At 45.7% G+C, this 16,993-nt stretch overlaps 1 protein-coding gene across 2 annotated transcripts in view; it reads right to left on the reverse strand.

Moving 5' to 3' along the window:
- Window positions 1–14,784, reverse strand: part of DRD3 (dopamine receptor D3) — a 33,444-nt gene extending 18,660 nt beyond the window's left edge. For both annotated transcript variants that reach the window (XM_025868775.1, XM_025868769.1), the window contains exons 1-2: window positions 14,515–14,784; window positions 4,028–4,140 (exon numbers count right to left, since the gene is read on the reverse strand). In XM_025868775.1, the coding sequence (XP_025724560.1) occupies window positions 4,028–4,140; window positions 14,515–14,784 (383 nt within the window). The remainder of the gene's footprint in view (window positions 1–4,027; window positions 4,141–14,514) is intronic.
- Window positions 14,785–16,993: the final 2,209 nt, after the last annotated feature.

A 16,993-nucleotide genomic window follows, 5' to 3' on the forward strand; every position in this document is an offset into this window, starting at 1 on the left:
GCTGGCCGTGGGGGAGGAAAGAGGCTGGCCTGGGTGGGAGGGCTTGAGTCTAACTCCCTGCCTGGGTTTAATGAGCCCCAGGGCTCTGTGAGGGCTGCTTTTCACCACCTTTTATTTGGTCAGACAGGGGGCTCAATAAATCTTTAGTTCTGTGGACTCCCCTCGTGGAATTGTTGAAGGAGAAAGCTTTTTGCAAATGACTGGAAAGGCCTTTGCAAATATAAAGTGCTTATTTAGATGCAAACGAAAAATCCAAGGTGCCTGTGACTCATCTGGTACCTATTGTGCTTGCTTCAAAGAGCGGGGGCTCGCCTGTGTGACGGGTGCCGTTTGAGAGCCACTTAAAGAACTCTCTGGTGAATGAATTTGGTCGCATTATTCCCGGGCCCCTAGCGGAGGACTCAAATTCTCACCGCTCAGAACGTGTCCTCCTCCCCTGACACTTTCTCAGCCCTCTCCCCAAAGCTAGCTCTGACCCAGGATGCTGTGGGAGGGGGCTGGCCCCCTGGGGAGGCAAGGCGCCAAGGAGGGGGGTTGGGGGAGAAGGGCCTTGTGCTTCTTAAAAAAGAAAAGGCAGCATTAATGCAAGCATCCAGGGCTATGCCTAAGAATCTAATGACAATGGTATTACTTGCTTTCAAAACCTCTCTTTATCATTTCGTTTCCTTTCCTAGCTCTTACTACCCTGTTAGTACATACCAAGGCTTCACGGCCAAAAAAATGCTGAATCCATTTGGTCAAGTTTGTCAGACTGGTGAGTAGCATTGTGTGCAGACCAAAGGTCTGCATGAATGACTGCATTTTTAATGAGTTGACCAGCTATTTGGCATCCCATGAACAGAATTTAATGCTGTGTACTGCATACGGCCCTGAAGGATGATGGAGACAGCTTTTCCAAGGCCGATTTTCATTCCTAGAACAGAGGAGAGCCTCCATCTTGAGGTTTGGTGGGGATGGGTTCATGTCGACACACAAGGCAAGAAGAAAGCATCCTTCTCCACTGGGGTCTAAGGCCTGGCTTGGTTCCTGAGTTCAGGTAGTGAGGGCAATGCATTCTGGGGCTTTTCCTCTAGGTCACAAAAGCCAATTCAGGCTTTACTCTTTTGGTTGTGGTGGAAGGTGGAAGTGAATGTCAAGCATGGATGCCGCCGGTAAAAGGATGCTCTTGTGCAGTTGGAAAGAGGCACCCTCTCCTGGCCAACTCCAGGTTTGCAGAGAAAGGCTGGCTGAATTCAGTTCCCAGATGCTTGTGCAGGGCACAACCTCCACCTGCCAGCACCCCACGGGTGGATGTGTGTGGGTGGAGTGTGTAGGCACCCTCTCAAGAGGGTAGAGAGGAGAGCCGGGAACCAGGAGGCAAGGAGGGGGCTGCCAAAGAGCCTCTCTTAGTAGCTCTTTGTACAGTTCCCGGCTCCCTGCTCCAAGGCTTGATCTTCACCCCCTGGCTCATGTTCTTTCTGAAGGTGCATCTTTGTACTATAAACAGTGGCTACCTTCAGACAAGGACCACTCAGTTCCGTTTAGGTCCTTAGCTAGGACTAGTGTACGGGTTTGGGGTGGTAGAGGTGATAATAAGCAAACCAGAGGCAGTCTGCTTCTTATATCACTTATATATTTAGGTACTAAGTGTCCAGAAATCACACAAAAGACTTACATGTTCTAAGCAGAGTTCTATTCTCAAAGAGTGAAATATATTATAAAATCCCTAACTATCCCTTCATTTTAAAACAGCTTTATCAAGATATAATCCACGTATCGCACAATGCATTCCACTTAAAGTGTGTAATTCAATGTTTTGGGGTGTATTTATAGAATCATGTGCCTATCTCCCTTTATTTTTAAACACATTCTTTAATGGTATGGGTTCCAGCCTTATGGACACATTCTTTAATTCTCCTTCTCAGTTGGAGAGCCAGTGCAAGTGGTAAAAGTCAAAAGACTATCTGGTTGACTGATTGGTCAGCAGTATCACTAGAGGGCAGGGTTTCGGATCCATTTTTTGGTTATTGTTCAAGATTTCCATCTCAGCACATGAAAGGGAGTTTAGGCTGCTGATAGAGAGGGCACAACCCTGGGTCATGCAAACGTCAAACATTGGGAAGCGAGGAGGACCTGCTTTAGGACCTGGAGATGCCTTGAGATAGTTAAAGAGAAAGTACTGTGAGAGTTCAGGGATGACTGAAACAAGTTGTAGAAATTTGCAAGGGCTTTGTGGGACAGGGGGCAGGTGGGGTAGACCTTGAAGCAAGAGATGAATTTGGGGCAACCTGGAAAGAGATGAGATTGAGAAGATAGACTGAGGCCGTAGTGCAGCAAACTTTGAATCTTAGGCTGGGAAGGTAATTCTGATATTTACTCCCCAGGCCAAGGAGACGCTGAAGAGTTTTGGGGAGGGCAATGGACATTTGAACTTAACTGCCGGGGGATCGATTCAGAGAGTGGCGTGTAGGACCAGTTAGGAGGCTGTGGCAGAAGTCTGGTGACAGGTCATAGGAACCAACAGTAAACACGCACAGTAAGAAAGGAAAGATAGGGGCAAATCTGGGGGCAAAACGGCCAAAAATGGAGTCTATAAGCCTTGACTGCTTAGATGTGGGAGATGAAGAAGAGGAAGGGGACAAAACCTGAGATTGTAAGGCAATGATGCTGCCAATAAGGGATGATCAAGGCAAGATGGTTTGGTGCTTTGATCGTTTGGCTTTTAATGTGTCAAGGAGCCAGTGAGCTGTCTAGGTGGTAATAGGTTTTGAAACTCAGGGGAGATCTTAGGGGTGTAGCTGGAGATTTGAGGGGGCTTAGCACAAAGCCCAAGATCATGAACTTGGAGTCAGATAGACATGAATTCCAATGCTGATACTGCTCCATTGGAGGGGTGTGACTTTAGGCCAATTCCTTAATCCCCCTGAGAAGCGGAAATGAAGATAATAGTAGCAGATGAGTTGTTGTGAAGATGGAATGAGGGAGTGCCTGGCAAAGCCTTAGCACAGTAGGTAAGTTCTCAATGATTGGCAGACCTTGTCTGGGTTCCCCGTTCAAGCTAAGGAGAGGGTGGATGGTACTGCTGGGAGAAGGGGTGGAGGAGAGGGAAGAGGTGGACAGTGGTTGCGGAGGGAGGCAGGAGGGGGCTCAGAGAAGGGAAGGGTGGAGGCTCTTGAGTAGCAAGAGAGGCCTCAGACTGGAGGGTGAACTTCTTTCCCCAGGGCTCTCTGTGGGCCTGGAAATGTCCAGGGGAGCCGTGGGTGCGCCCAAGGCCCAGGCAGGGGAAGGGGGGAAAGAGGTGAGGGAACCACACGAGAGGAGAAGCGAGCAACAGAGGCACCCGGGGCCAGGGCAGCCCGCTCTTGGGGATGGAAAGAGATACCACTCGGATGGAACGTCCACAGATTTGAGTCACAGTCACAGAGATCCACTCCAGCAACCGAAAAGCAATTCTAGAGAGACATCATTGTTTACTTGTTTGCCTTAAACTCTATGAAGGGAATAAATAAATAAATAAATAGATCACAGCCCTACTTCCTAAAATCACCCTTCTCCCCACCCACTTCTGTCCTCTCTCCCTTCCTTGCAAATCCTCCCAAGCTTTTCTCTCTCCTCTCCCTCTTCTTCTTTCCCCCTCCCTTCTTAAAAAAAAAAACAACCTAATAACAGGAAGTTTTCCTCCCAACTCTTGTCAGCTCCCCTTCTCTCCTTGTCCCCCTCCCCCTTTGCCCCCAGTTAGGAATCACAAAAGCCCCCAAAGGCAAACCCAGAATCCTCTCTAGGGCTCTGGGAGGAAGGAAAGCCTAGGAAAGCTTATGGGATGATTGTTTTTCTCCTGCCACAGGGGTTTCTTCTCTACTGCAAACGATAGTTTAAAAGAAAAATAGCGAGAAGAAGATGTCCCGGGGGTTAAGCTCCACTTGGCAGAGACCCCAGTGCCCTCAAATGCAAAGCCTGGGCGCCCCAAACAGCAGGAGCAGCTTCCCCAGGCTGGTTTCCCACACCGCCTGGCAGCCAACATCTGCTGGCAGGGGAATCCCAGCCCTACCTGTCGATGCTGATGGCGCAGAGGTTCAGGATGCTGGCGGTACACATCATGACATCCAGGGTGACGAAAACATCGCAGCAAACGCGGCTGAAGTTCCAGACTCCACCTGTCACCTGAGCGGCAGAGACAAGGTGGTCAGTGTTTTCCCCTCACGACCCAGTCAACTCTGCTGCCTTCCCGCGGCTCCCCTGCACATGCGGACGTGCCCTCCCTGTGGTTAGCACCGTTGCTGCCAAGGGCAGGCAGACGCTGAGGGCGTGCCAGGCGGCTCAACATGGTCACCCCAGAGAGGACAAATTCATGGAATGTGAGAACATTAGAGCTGGAATTCGTCCAGTGTTTCTCAAAGTGGGGTCGGCAGTGGGGTTTAGAGATGCACATTTCTGAACCCTTCCCTAGGCCTACTGAGTCAAAATCTCTAAATCTGGATCTGATGCATTTTCATTTTTAAATACCCCCTCCAGCCCTCCCCTGCCCCCATGCCAGTACACCAGGGTTTGAGATCTTGTTCAACCGATCTTGTTCAAACTCAGGAGGCAACTAAAGCTCATCGTGGTTAAGTGATGGGCCCATAGATGTCCAGCTGGTAGTGAAAGAGCTTGGGTAAGAGCCAGATGTGTGCCCTGGGCCCAAACTGCCTTTCTGAAGCCCTCTGCACAGTGGAGAGCTCACCATGTACCCAGGGAATAAGCGGAAGACACGTTCTCCACGAAACTTACCTGTAAAATGAAAATCTATCTGGCTGCTGGTTTTAAAGCTGGGGAGCCTTCTGGGACAATATCTGTAAGAACCTATGTGAAATCAGTCTGTGGCAGCCTGCCTGCCTTGGACACCCCGGTTTCAGTCCCCAGGAGGTGGGGGGGAAAGGTGGGTGCAGGGCATTGGAAAGGGGCGCAGGTCCTCTCTCCCACTTCCAGCACCAGGGAGGACAGTCCTGATATCACGCATTTACATGTGGGTTCCAAGCTCTGAAACTTCCTCCCGCTAATGTAATTTAATTTAGATTCTAGCACATTTCTATTTTGTTTTAAATGCTTTTTTACATAACCTAATCAAACCAGAGAGGTGTGTCAGGGTTGTCACTTTCAGGGTGTCCATAGACTCCATATTTGGGCCCCAAGGCTTTTGGGCATCTGCCCCTTCCTGTCTGTGGGGACCATGGTTCTCAAGGAGAAACCCCGTGAAGCTTGGTGCCCCAGCTGCAGCTGCGTGTGCATGATATCCCTGCTGGGCAAGCCCGGTGGCTGTTTAAGGGGAAGGGGAGTGAAAAATAGGTACAGTAGCCTCTAAAGTAGCTTCTCAAGGGAAAATGGGAGAGCGCGTGAAGATGGTGCAGTTGCTCTGGTTTGTTTTCGTCACCCAAGATTCTTGTTACCTGTCCGGGTCCCTTTCCTGTTCATTCTTGATTTATCCCACTAAAGAAAGGTTTGGAGAGCCTCTCTCCCCTAATCACTTCTTTCCCCTTCGATTTATCTCTTTTCAGCATCCGATTTTATCCCTGTATTTGGTCATCTCCAGACTATTTTGAGAAACCCTGACCAAAGATATTTTGTCTGAAAGCAACAAGGCAAAGTTCAAACTAGGAAAGAAGTAATTGTTTTTGTTCATGAGGTTGTGGATTTACTTTCTTTCAGCTCAACCATTTGGCTCTATAGAAATAAGGCCTAATATGAATTTATAAGAATTCTGAGAATGAGAACCTCGTAAAAGGGGAGGCATACCGTCATAATAGCACACTGATTTACGGGAGCCAGGGGAAGAAAGATGGTTTTCTCAGCACATAGGATGGTTGTATGCTGTGAAAGCTTCTTGCAGAAGCAATGAATATAAAAACCCGGCAGGTTTTTATATGAAATCTCATTTTAACATATGCCTACTATGCAATATATGTCTTAAATTGGATAAAACCCACTTTTTGTTCTGTAAAATTGTGAATGCCTGTTTGTGTCTGTGAGCTGGGGTGAAAATGTAGGTGCGAGAGGATAGTTGCAACAACAGCAAACTCCAGTGCTTGCTGGGTGTTTATTTGTTCATTCATTCATTCATTCATTCATTCATAAAGCAAGGGGTTGTGAAGCCCTTAATACTTAGTTCATAGAAGGAGGGTTTGTTATGTGTTTTAAGAGGTTTTAAAAATGTACTTCGGACCCTGGCCTTGAAGAACTGATATGGTAACTGAGGAGCAAGGCATTCTTAAATAAAATAACCAGAGATCATCATGAGGGCCAAACACTGTTAATACAATCTAATGTTTATTGAAAACTTACTTTACATGGGTAACTGGCCCACATAACCCGTTTTCGGGAATTTCTACAGCTTTGAAACTTTAGATTCTGAAAACTGAATTTATTTTTTTACTGTGTGTGCTCTTAAAGCTTTTTGGGGACAAATTATACACTTATTTTATGGGAAAGTAAATGACTGTTACTTAATTCTGTAGGAGCAGGGACTCTGACTTGTTTGCTGCTGCATCCCAGGCTCCTAGAGCAGGGCCCAGTACACAGATATATTCTGGAAGAGTGAATGGTCTCTGACCTACTCTGTATTCATACTAATAGCTAACATTTATTGAATGCTTACTAAGTCTTGATGTTCTGCAAAACACTTTGCATACATGGCCTCTTGGCTGCTTCTCATCCTGTGAGGGGTGGCTACTGTTTTCACGGCAGAGAAAGGGCCAGAAACTGGGAGAGGGTCAGCACTCCACCCAGGGTGGCACAGCCAGCAGAAGCAGACAGCCCACAGAAAAGGAGGTCACTACCTGCCCTGCTCCAGGGGAGCGTCAGGTCGGGAGGGGCAGGTGCTGGAAAAGGATGGGAATGGGCAGATTCAAGGGGAAGGGAGAAAACCATGTGCTCAGCAAGGATTTTTGTGTGACAAACGGCATCACCTCCCTTCTAGGAAATGAGGCACCCTCTTTCTGATCGCCTCTATCACAGGGTTCCAAAAACAGTGCAAAAGACAGGGGTGGCTGCTGGCCTTGGGGTCTAGTGAAAGCACACACCCGGCAGGTTTTTTGCTACCCTGCTTCTTAAGCCCCTCACGGGGCGCCTGGGTGGCTCAGTTGGTTAAGCGACTGCCTTCGGCTCAGGTCATGATCCTGGAGTCCCGGGATCGAGTCCCACATCGGGCTCCCTGCCCAGCAGGGAGTCTGCTTCTCCCTCTGAGGGAGTCTGCTTCTCCCTCTGACCCTCTGACCCTCTTCCCTCTCGTGCTCTCTATCTCTCATTCTCTCTCAAATAAATAAATAAAATCTTTAAAAAAAAAAAAAAAAGCCCCTCACGGCCAAAGCCCTTCAAGCCGCCCCCTGGCTTCTCCTGTGGCCCCCTCCCCCCAATTCTGGCTGTCCTCGTCTCCCGTCTCTAATTCCACCATGAAAATCTCCATTCTCCTTGATCTCAGTGAAAGTGTCAAAAAGGAAACAGTCTGATCAGCGGATCGAAGTAACTCCCACTAAGGTGCGTCACTTAGCCTTTCCTGGAGCTTACTCCTTAAAATAAGTCTCTTAACTGGTGGATGTGTAGTGAAAATACTTATTTTGTTTGTTTTTTTTTTTTACTCGAGTCCTCCACATGGAGTAAATAAGAGTGAGCAATCAATAGAGCTGCAAAGGGCCATGCCCATGCCCAAGTAACTCTCATAGCTGTCTCAGAGCAACCCGATGAGACAAATATTATTTTCAACTCACCGGTAAAGAAATGGAGACTGAGAATGGTTGTGTGCTTTGCCCAAGGACACAGAGCTAGTAAAAGAAGCTGGGATTTCAAACCCTTAATATTAACGACTGCTCTGTTTTGCCTCTCCAGGTTAGCACCCTGCCGTACCCCTGCTGGGAAGCCTACAGGTTCATTGCATTCTGCCATCATAGGAGGGAGGGGAGCTGGTGCTGGCCCATCCGTCCGCCACACAGCCAATATCTTTTGAGGGCCTGGTACTTTGCTTGGGTGAGTATACTGAAATAAATGAAACCTGTTTTTGTCCCCAGGGCCTCAGCATACAGTGTGAGCACGTAAGGGAGACTCATATATGAGTGGGTGTGGGTGAACTGAGGGCCCAGGAGAGAGACACCAAGAGAATAACTGTGATACAATGGGAAAAGTGCTGATGGTGAGGTAAGGACAAAGTGTGGGGGGAACATAAAAGGGAAAGGGAGGGGGCGCCTGGGTGGCTCAGTCGTTAAACAACTGCCTTTGGCTCAGGTCATGATCCCAGGGTCCTGGGATCAAGTCCTGCATCAGGCTCCCCGCTCAGCCGGGAGCCCGCTTCTCCTTCTGAGTCTCTCCCCTCTCACGCTCTCTCTCAAGCTCTCTCTCTCTCTCAAATAAATAAATAAAATCTTTATAAAAAAGGGGGGGAAAGGGAGTTTTGAAATCAAAGCAAAAAAAAAGCAAAACCAAAATCTGATGGATTTAAGGTTCTTTAGAGACATGATTCTACCTTTCTCCTAAATTGTAATGAATAACTCACTACAGAATTCTGCAGCAGCCAGGTGGTGTTACTCTCACTTGCTAATGAATATGACTCCCTTTGGCAATGCAGAAGGTGGGAGTGAGCAAGAAAGTGTCTTCAGGTACTGAAGTTGGCTATTGATTTCCAACAGACACAGCCTAAGGCAGCATTTCCCAAATTTACTGATTATAAGGCAGCGTTTCCCAAATCACCTGAGGCTCTTGTTAAACAAAATGATTCTCAGGCCCCACTCAGAATAATAAATCCCTCCAGTGATTACTCTACTGCCTGGGAGGTTTGGGAAATGCTGGTCTGAGGATGTGGGGGTCAAGGTAGCAGGCATGACATTGTCTTCAGAAATGGTCATCCCTAAAAGCAGGGCTCCTTGACCATTCTGTGTTCTACGGATCCCTTTGGTCTCATGGTTCCCTTCTCAGAAGAATATTTTTAAGTGCATACAATAAAATACAGTGGATCACAAAGAATACCAATTATACTGAAATATAGTTACCAAAGTATTTTAATATATGTGTTTCTTTAATAATGTATTAACTAACAAAGACTGGCAGCAGGTCCAAAATCCCTGTAATTTCAAAGTACTCGTGAGTGTGGATGGTATTTCAAGGTGTCCACAACAACTCTGATGGGATTTGAAAATATAAATATCTGTGATTTCTATTGGGGACACTAAGGATTGCTTCTGCTGTGGGTTGATGCCTACATTCATAATTGAAGAAATGCTAAGTTTCAGTTTAGTGAAAATAAAGAAGTAATTTTATTTACATCCAAGTTGATGGACTCTCCTGATGAAGAATTCCTGCTCTAAGGATGGATTTTTAGTTGTTTGGGGAGATGTCTAAGGGGCAAAAATGGAATTACTTCTCTAGCCTCTTCATTCCATTTTTGTTTGCCACATTTGGAATCTTTTTGGGGTGCAGGGGGATTGTGAGGCAAGATAGGGGATCCAGTTATCTGAATCCCAATTTCCTTATCTGTGAAATGGGGGCCAGTTTACAGATTAGTGGTTCCTAAATGTCAGTTTGTAGCAGGTGGCCAGCTGCTTGCATAAATTACCTAGGGCAGGAGTGGGGCTGGGGCCGCAGAGCTGGTACAGTTAGTATAGACTTCCAGAGCCATCCCTGGAAGTTCTGGTTTGGTAGATCTGGGGTAGAGCCAGTAGTTTGTATTTTGAACAAGCAGTTCTCTGTAATGAAGATTTAGCTCAGAACTGCTCAAAGTTTAGATGCATAAGAGTCATGGAAGAACCCATTGAAAATGCAGATTCTCCTTTATTTTTACAATCAGTGTCATTACAAGGGTCAAAGGTTCCTCTCTCCCAAAACAGTTTTGTTCTTTCCCATCATTATCTGACCTTGATCACTGTCTGTGGTGGGTTTCCCTGCCTCAATGTTACCCCCCTGCTCTTTTTTGCTTGGTGTACAGTACTCAGTTCTCACATCATTTTTCCTGTCCACACTGGGACCCAAGTGGTCTGAGTTTACTATTCTAAAGGTTCCTCCGGCTGCTTACGTTGCCTTTCTGCCCTGATATAAGTGCATTAAACATCACAAAAGGTGCTTAACCGAGTGGAACAAAATGGGATGTTTGTGCTTGGAGAGTGAGCTCCACACAGACTGCAGCTTCTAAAGCAGGAAATTAAAAACTTGAGAGGGAATCAGAGAGAGAACTATTTGTTATGGCCCAGAAAAGAGTTTTCGAGAAAATGCTGCAAACTGAATTAAAGAGACAGCCAGGCCAGAGCCCGCTGAAATATAACCTACTCTGAGATCACCTGCATGATTTTTATCCTGAACTTCTCTGCGAGGCCTGAGGACAAAGAAAACTGAAGGTCAGTGAGTAGCCCCTGCTAGTCCCTCTGCGCAAGCCCAGGCTTCCGTGTGCCTTAATGAAGAGGATGGTGCCGTGAAAGCCACTGTGGTGTGTCCATGCTGGCTGTCCTCTGCCTTCGTTCCAATAGTCCTTGGATTCCACTGGGAAACCATGAAATTCCTGAGCAGGTCTTTGATGTGTGCCATGGAAGGAACATATCATTTCTGCCAAACCAACTCTTCTATCCAGTGATTAGTTCAGAGAAAATCATGTGCCAGAAGCCGGTCCAATCAAAGTATACCTTAGCACTTCTACTAGAAATTCTGGGACACAGATTTTCTCTCCTGGTGTGAATAGTGTGGTGTACATATGTGCCTATAACTTACCCTGTGCTGTGGACAAGACCAATACAGAGAAGAGAGCTGAGAGAATTGTGGAGAAATGGAGCTGGAGCCCTGTTCAAACTGTGCCTGCAGCCTACCCTACCACAGGACTTTTAAAGTTCCTGGTGTGAAAGAAAAATGCATTCTGTTTATTGCTTAGGTCAGTTGGAACTAAGTTTTCTCTTACTCACTACTGAAAGTGTCTTAACTCAGATTTATAGTTCACACCTTTGAGTTATCAAAACACTTTCTCAGTTGATGACAGTTGAGCCTAACATCAAGCCTATGAGATAGGAAAAGTATACTTATCACCTCCATTTTATTCAGTTGATTCCTGGTCTTCTGACTTCCAGTTCTGAGGCTTTCTCATAGCATAACCCTGTGCAGGAATGATATTCATCCCAGTGAATTCCAGAAGCACAGTGTTCTGTGACATTTTATTTGCCCGTCTCACATCAATTCCTCATACTACATCCTCTTTTTAAATAAAACTCACATTTTCACTTTCTTTTCTATCCTCCCCTGTATCCTTCCCTTATGATCCAATTTTGGCTAATTAAACTTAAGGGAAGTCCCTTAGGAGATGCTTTGAGGCGCTCCAGGGAAAGGGCTTTTTCCCCCCTTTCTCTCTCTTTCTTTCTCCTCTGTCCCCACCCATCCTATTTTTAAATAAGGCCATGATGCTGAGGGCCATGGCAGCCATCCTGTGAGCGGCATGAGGAAGTAAGCCAGTTTGCCAAGGATGGAAGAGATTGACACCATGGGGCAGCTGAATCAACACCAACAATCCCCTTCCTCCAGAATTCTGGTTGTGTGAGAAAAGTAACACCTATTTGTTTAAGCCATAGCGAGTAAAGTTTTCCAATATTTACAGCATACATACTGGTGCCTGGCAAAATTAGGCAATTTTCCTTCGAAGGAAGGTATCTGGCCAGTATGAGCCAATATTTCCTTCAAAGAAGATAGATGTATTCAAATCAAAGCATAGGAAGCTATGAATTTGGCAGCTAATTTGGCCACTGCATGGTGTTCTTCTAATTTCTGTGCTGTCCTCTTGGGGCCCCTCAAGGCTACAGCAGTCTCTATGCTATGGTCAACACTGCATCCTTTCCTCTTTCCAAGGGAGCCCTTAGGTATAATCATGTAATTACTAGACCAGTTACTCAAACTGTACCACCGTTAGGACAAATTACTGTGAGTAATACTTTGCTCTTCTCTGAGACACATGGACTTATATATCCACAGTCCTTTTAAGGGCTCAAGGTACTCTTCTCTCATTGAGATACCCTGTCTGCTTCTGAGGTCCACAGAAAGCAAGCAGGTATTTAAGATGAAAAAAAGCATATACTGTGGTGGGTTAGGGAGACCCGCTCCTTTGGAATAGAACCTTCTAATAACTGGTTGTCTGTTAATTATGGTTGCTTTAAGTCATATTCTTTTATTGATAGAGACCCTTAGTGGACTGTTGGCGAAAGTGGTACAGAAATATTAAGTAGCATTGACTAGAGCTTTAAAGCAAGTAGGGAAGACCAAAAAGAGGTCCCAAAGCCCATTTCCCAGTGGAGAGATGTCTCCCAAATCTTCTTTATGTGATTGCAGACTTATTTGACCATGCTCTTGATTACTGAACCCTTGCACCAAATAACCTGTTGGACAGAATGCATATTCATTTTTATGAGGGAGAGCCAAGAGCTTCACCAGAGCTCATAGGAGAGAACTCATAAATCCACCCTGCAGAGAGTCCAGCAAGCCTTTGGTAACATTTCATGCTGGCTCTCTGTGGGCTCAGTTGCTCTTCTATGCTCAGCAGAAGGGGGACATCATCAATTTTGGCAGATGTGGCTAGCAGTGGATGCCATGGGTGTCTAGCATCGGAAAATCACAATGTCAATATCCTACACCAGTATCTACAGAGATTTTCCAGTATGGTCTATCCAGAGTCCTGGAAGCAACCCCAAATGGACAGTTGAAGAGGGACCTTGAGTGGCCTTTGTTATAGTTACCAAAAGACTGGTTTTATTTCAGAGGCAATTAAATTAAAATGTTTATTAGAGTGAAGGTCTCCATCCTGTATTTCTTTCTGGCATTCAGCCTTCTGAAAGACTTAAGAATCCTTGTAATGTATAGGGGTGGACATAAACACTGAGGTGTGGGATGGTGGTGTTATAAATCATTAACTGATCCATAGTGGTTTGTAGCACTTTAAATCTGCCTTATTCTCGAGCAGAAATATCATGTTATCCAACTCCTTTTCAGTATCATTATTATTGAATGTAAAAAAAAATAAACAGTTCATTGAAACAATAGATATAGCTGCAAATGGTATAAGCAGGAATTGCCCATCTAATGCATACATTACAGAAAAGTTTCATTTAATCATTCATATAGCAAATATTTATTTAGCACGTATTATGTGCCAGGTAGTGTGTTTAGACTATAGGAAAAAAAAAAAACAAAGACATAGCTTCTGACTTCAAGGTTGTCTCAGTCAGTTTGGGTTGACAGAAAAGTCAAGATAATTACAAGATCTTTTGCCATCAGGATTATCCTAACAGGGAAAAATTAATGCTTGGTTTTTTTCTCCAACTCTTCCCTTAGCCTTTACATCTATCCCAATCAGACTAGATGTTTTTCTGCTTTTCCTTTCCTTTTCTATTTTCTTGATTTCTTTCCTTTATGTTTCCCCTTTGAGATCATAAGTCTAATTTTAGTTCCCAGTCATTCTTTAATAGGGGTAGCATCCTAGGCGGTCTATGTTTGATGTTTTTGCTCTCCTGTGATATGTCATACTTAATTAACTGTCACCTTCACTATTAATATTAACTGAGATATTAATTTGATGAATTTTAATTTCTCTTAATCATAGCATCATTTTGATCCTTCATTGGATACTTCTTTAAAATGATAAATGATACACAGTGCAGGAGGGACATATTAATAGTACATTAAAGTGTTTTTAAAAAACTCTTTAGTAATTGCATGTTTTCCTGGTAAGAATATCTGTTTCTTGAACAGGTGTAGGCACCCTGATTCCTTTGTTAGTAAATGGATGTTTTGTCTTGATCACCTCCTGACTCTGTTTTGCACTTTCAAATGAAAATACTTTCAAATTTAAGAAATGTTTCTCTCCAGAAGAATTCTCCAGGGTCTGCTGCATTATCTGACTGGCAAGGGCTCTGTACTATTAATGGAGGCATCAAAAATATAAATGTGAAGGTTTGGTCTGTTTGGTAGCAGAATCTGTAAAGAGCTGGTGCCCAGGAGGAAAGAGCTGAGTCCAAGGGTAACTAAACTATCAAAAGAAGTCTGATCTATTTGCAGACTGTTTTTTCTCTCTTTTCCTCTTATTCATTAAAAAATTTTTTTTGTTTTTCTATAATTCCTTCTGCATCCCCCTCCACCCTCGTTGTTGTCCTGCATCCTTCCGGCACTTCCCCATCCCTCCATATACATTGAAAAACTGATGAAGATGCCCACGGATTGCCTCCCTCAACCCCCCACATCTCTGAGACATGATTGGCACAGAGATTAAACCTGATGCATTTTTATGATGAGTAGCATCACTCAAGCCCAGTCACCTGGATGCTGGAGACCCAGGAACACAATCATTCCTGGCTCCTTGGTTCTGATGTGGGCAAGTGATGTCAGATAATGGCTGTTTTCAGGCCTTCAGTTCCCTTAGGAAAGGGAGAATGACAGGAGCCCTCCTTCCTTCCTAGTCCCAGGATCGTGGCAGGGAGCATTTTGAGCCCAGAAGGCCAGGAACTCAGGGAAGACAAAGACAAGTATGGTCACACAGGCAGCCTGCAGCTGGGGCTCACTCACCTCCAGGTACACCACCCAGGGCATCACCAAGGTGGCCACCAGCAGGTCTGCCACAGCCAGGCTCACCACCAGGTAGTTGGTGGTGGTCTGCAAAGCCCGTTCCTTCAGCACTGCCACACACACTAGACCATTGCCGAAGACGATGGCCAGGATGAGCGCACAGTAGGAGAGTGCATAGTAGGCATGTGGGTGGCCCTGGCTGGCCGCTGTGGAGTTCTCTGCCCCACAGGTGGAGTTGATCTGGCTGCTCAGCTGGTTCAGAGGCGCCATAGCCCAGAGGGAGAAGAGTGACCCCAGTGGATTTCCTGGGAGGAGACAGAAAACAATGTTGGTAAAACTGGACTCTTTGGAGCTTGGCTGCTTGGGTACATTTTTATGTATTGTTTCAACAAATATTTATGGAGCACTTCCTATATGCTTGGTACTGTTTTATGCACTGGAAATACAGCAATGAAAAAAAAAATTCCTGCCCTCATGTTGGGGCCCACTGGGGGAGGAGAATACAGTAAGAAGTAAGATAAATAAAGGATGTAGTATGGAAGAGAATACAGTAAGAAACTAGATAAATAATGGATGTAGTATGTTTGGTGATATGCATTTTGGAGAATGATAAATCAGAGAAGGAGGTAAGGAGATGGGGAGGATTTTGTGTGTGTGCCTAGGGTATCTGAGGGAAATTTTTAATCAGGGTAATCAGGAAGCCCTTGTGGAGAAGGTGACAACTGAGTCAAGACCTGGAGGACATGAGGAAGCCAACCATGCAGATATCTGCAGGAAGAGTGGTCCAAGCAAAAGGGATAGCAGGTACAAAGGCAGGACAGGCTGGTGTGTGGAAGGCAGAAGGGAGACCAGAGTGGCTGGAGCCAAGTGGGATGGAGAGGTTGTGTAGGACCATTGAAAGAGCTATGCTTGGATTCTGAGTGGAGAGCTGTTGATGGAGAGCTGTTGCAGGATGAGAATCCCAGCTCTGCCACTTCCTAGTGCTGGGCCTTGGGCATGTTACTGCACCTCTCTGAGCTTCATTTTCCTCCTCTGTAGAGTGGAGGAAACAGTGGAATCCATCCCATAAGTTTTTTTGTGAGGATTAAGTGAGCTATTAAATATGTAAGATATTGAAAGCTATGATACCTAGAAAGCTATTTTCTCTTACCTGTTTCTCTGAGCTTCCCATCCCCCTTTCCTTGTTTTCTCTCTACCCTCTCTGTGGCCCCCATTTGCCTTTTGCCCTGCCTCCCTCTGTCTCTGCCTTTAGTTTCCCATATCTCTCTTGTATTTTGAGTGGGGCGTGGTAGGTGTGGGATGCTGGCTTGTGGGAGAAAAACTCAAGAGTAATGGAGTATAGAGGCAGTGCAGTGGTTTTTATACTTAGGGAAAAATCCATGTGTGGAATTTTACTTGAAACCTCCTAATTTTAAAAGATTGGTTACTAATTAAAAAGATGTTTAAGCCCTATGAAGTCCCTTCTCCCCCCACCCCCAAAGTCCCATGTCCATGGGCCAATGACCCATGATCATAAATTTTCAACTTCTGATGTGATCCAAAGCCCTCACTTTTCAAACAGGGAAATTGAGACCCAGAGAGATGAGTAACATATCTTAAGTCATAAAGCTGATTAGAGCCAGAACTGGCATGCAGGCCTTCTGATTCTTCCAAAATTCTCCTTTGGCATCTGAAAGCCATAACAACGGACCTGTCAGCATCCCACTGGGATGAAAAAACCCTCAAACTGTGGGGACTTTGGACTTAGGGTAGGAAAGGTATCAGAACCCATCAGCTTCCCCTGTGACACCAGCCTCTTGGGGCCAGCCCTAAACAAGGGACTCTGGGCTCACAGCCAGATTTGTGTGTGTCTGGGGCTGGGGTGGGGGTGGGGAGGGAAGGCAACAAAAATCACCATGTCCCTGTAGAAAAATATGGAAATGCCTGTGCATTAAAGCCTTGTGTGCTGGAAGAGGGACTCCTGCCATGGGATCTGTGCTTTAGAGGGTCCCACTCTGGACCCCCTCTGTCATGTCCTCCCCACAGGATGAGGTCATTGCTCTCCCACAGCACCGAGGAGCAGGTCCACCAAGAGTTCACGCTTTATTCTAAACCACACTCTGGGCACCAAGATCACAGAATTCTCTGTCCAAACTGCATGGAGCCTGTTTCCAAAACACAGGCCCTATTCTGGATCTGTCAACCTGAGGGTAGACTGTGTCATGTATGTTTGGGGCCCCTGAGCTCAAGAGGTAGCTCGTTGGGGGAGCTCAGATGAGTAGCCTGGGCACAGCCTGAAGTAGGGAGAGAAGAGGATGGAGTGCCTGGGGAAGGATTTGGGGTGGAAGGGACCTTCTCCTGCCCTCTCACATTTTGTTTTGAACTCTTAAGGACCTAGGAATCCTAAATTCAAACCTGGCCTTCCAGATGGTCACAGAGGTATATTTTTTAAGGCAGGAGTATTAAACATTTTATTCACTGGTTTGTTGGTTATAACTAA

Source organism: Callorhinus ursinus, unplaced genomic scaffold (genome assembly GCF_003265705.2).
Source record: "Callorhinus ursinus isolate GAN/ISIS: 27379988/994484 unplaced genomic scaffold, GSC_fseal_2.0 scaffold1, whole genome shotgun sequence".
Taxonomy (NCBI): domain Eukaryota; kingdom Metazoa; phylum Chordata; class Mammalia; order Carnivora; family Otariidae; genus Callorhinus; species Callorhinus ursinus.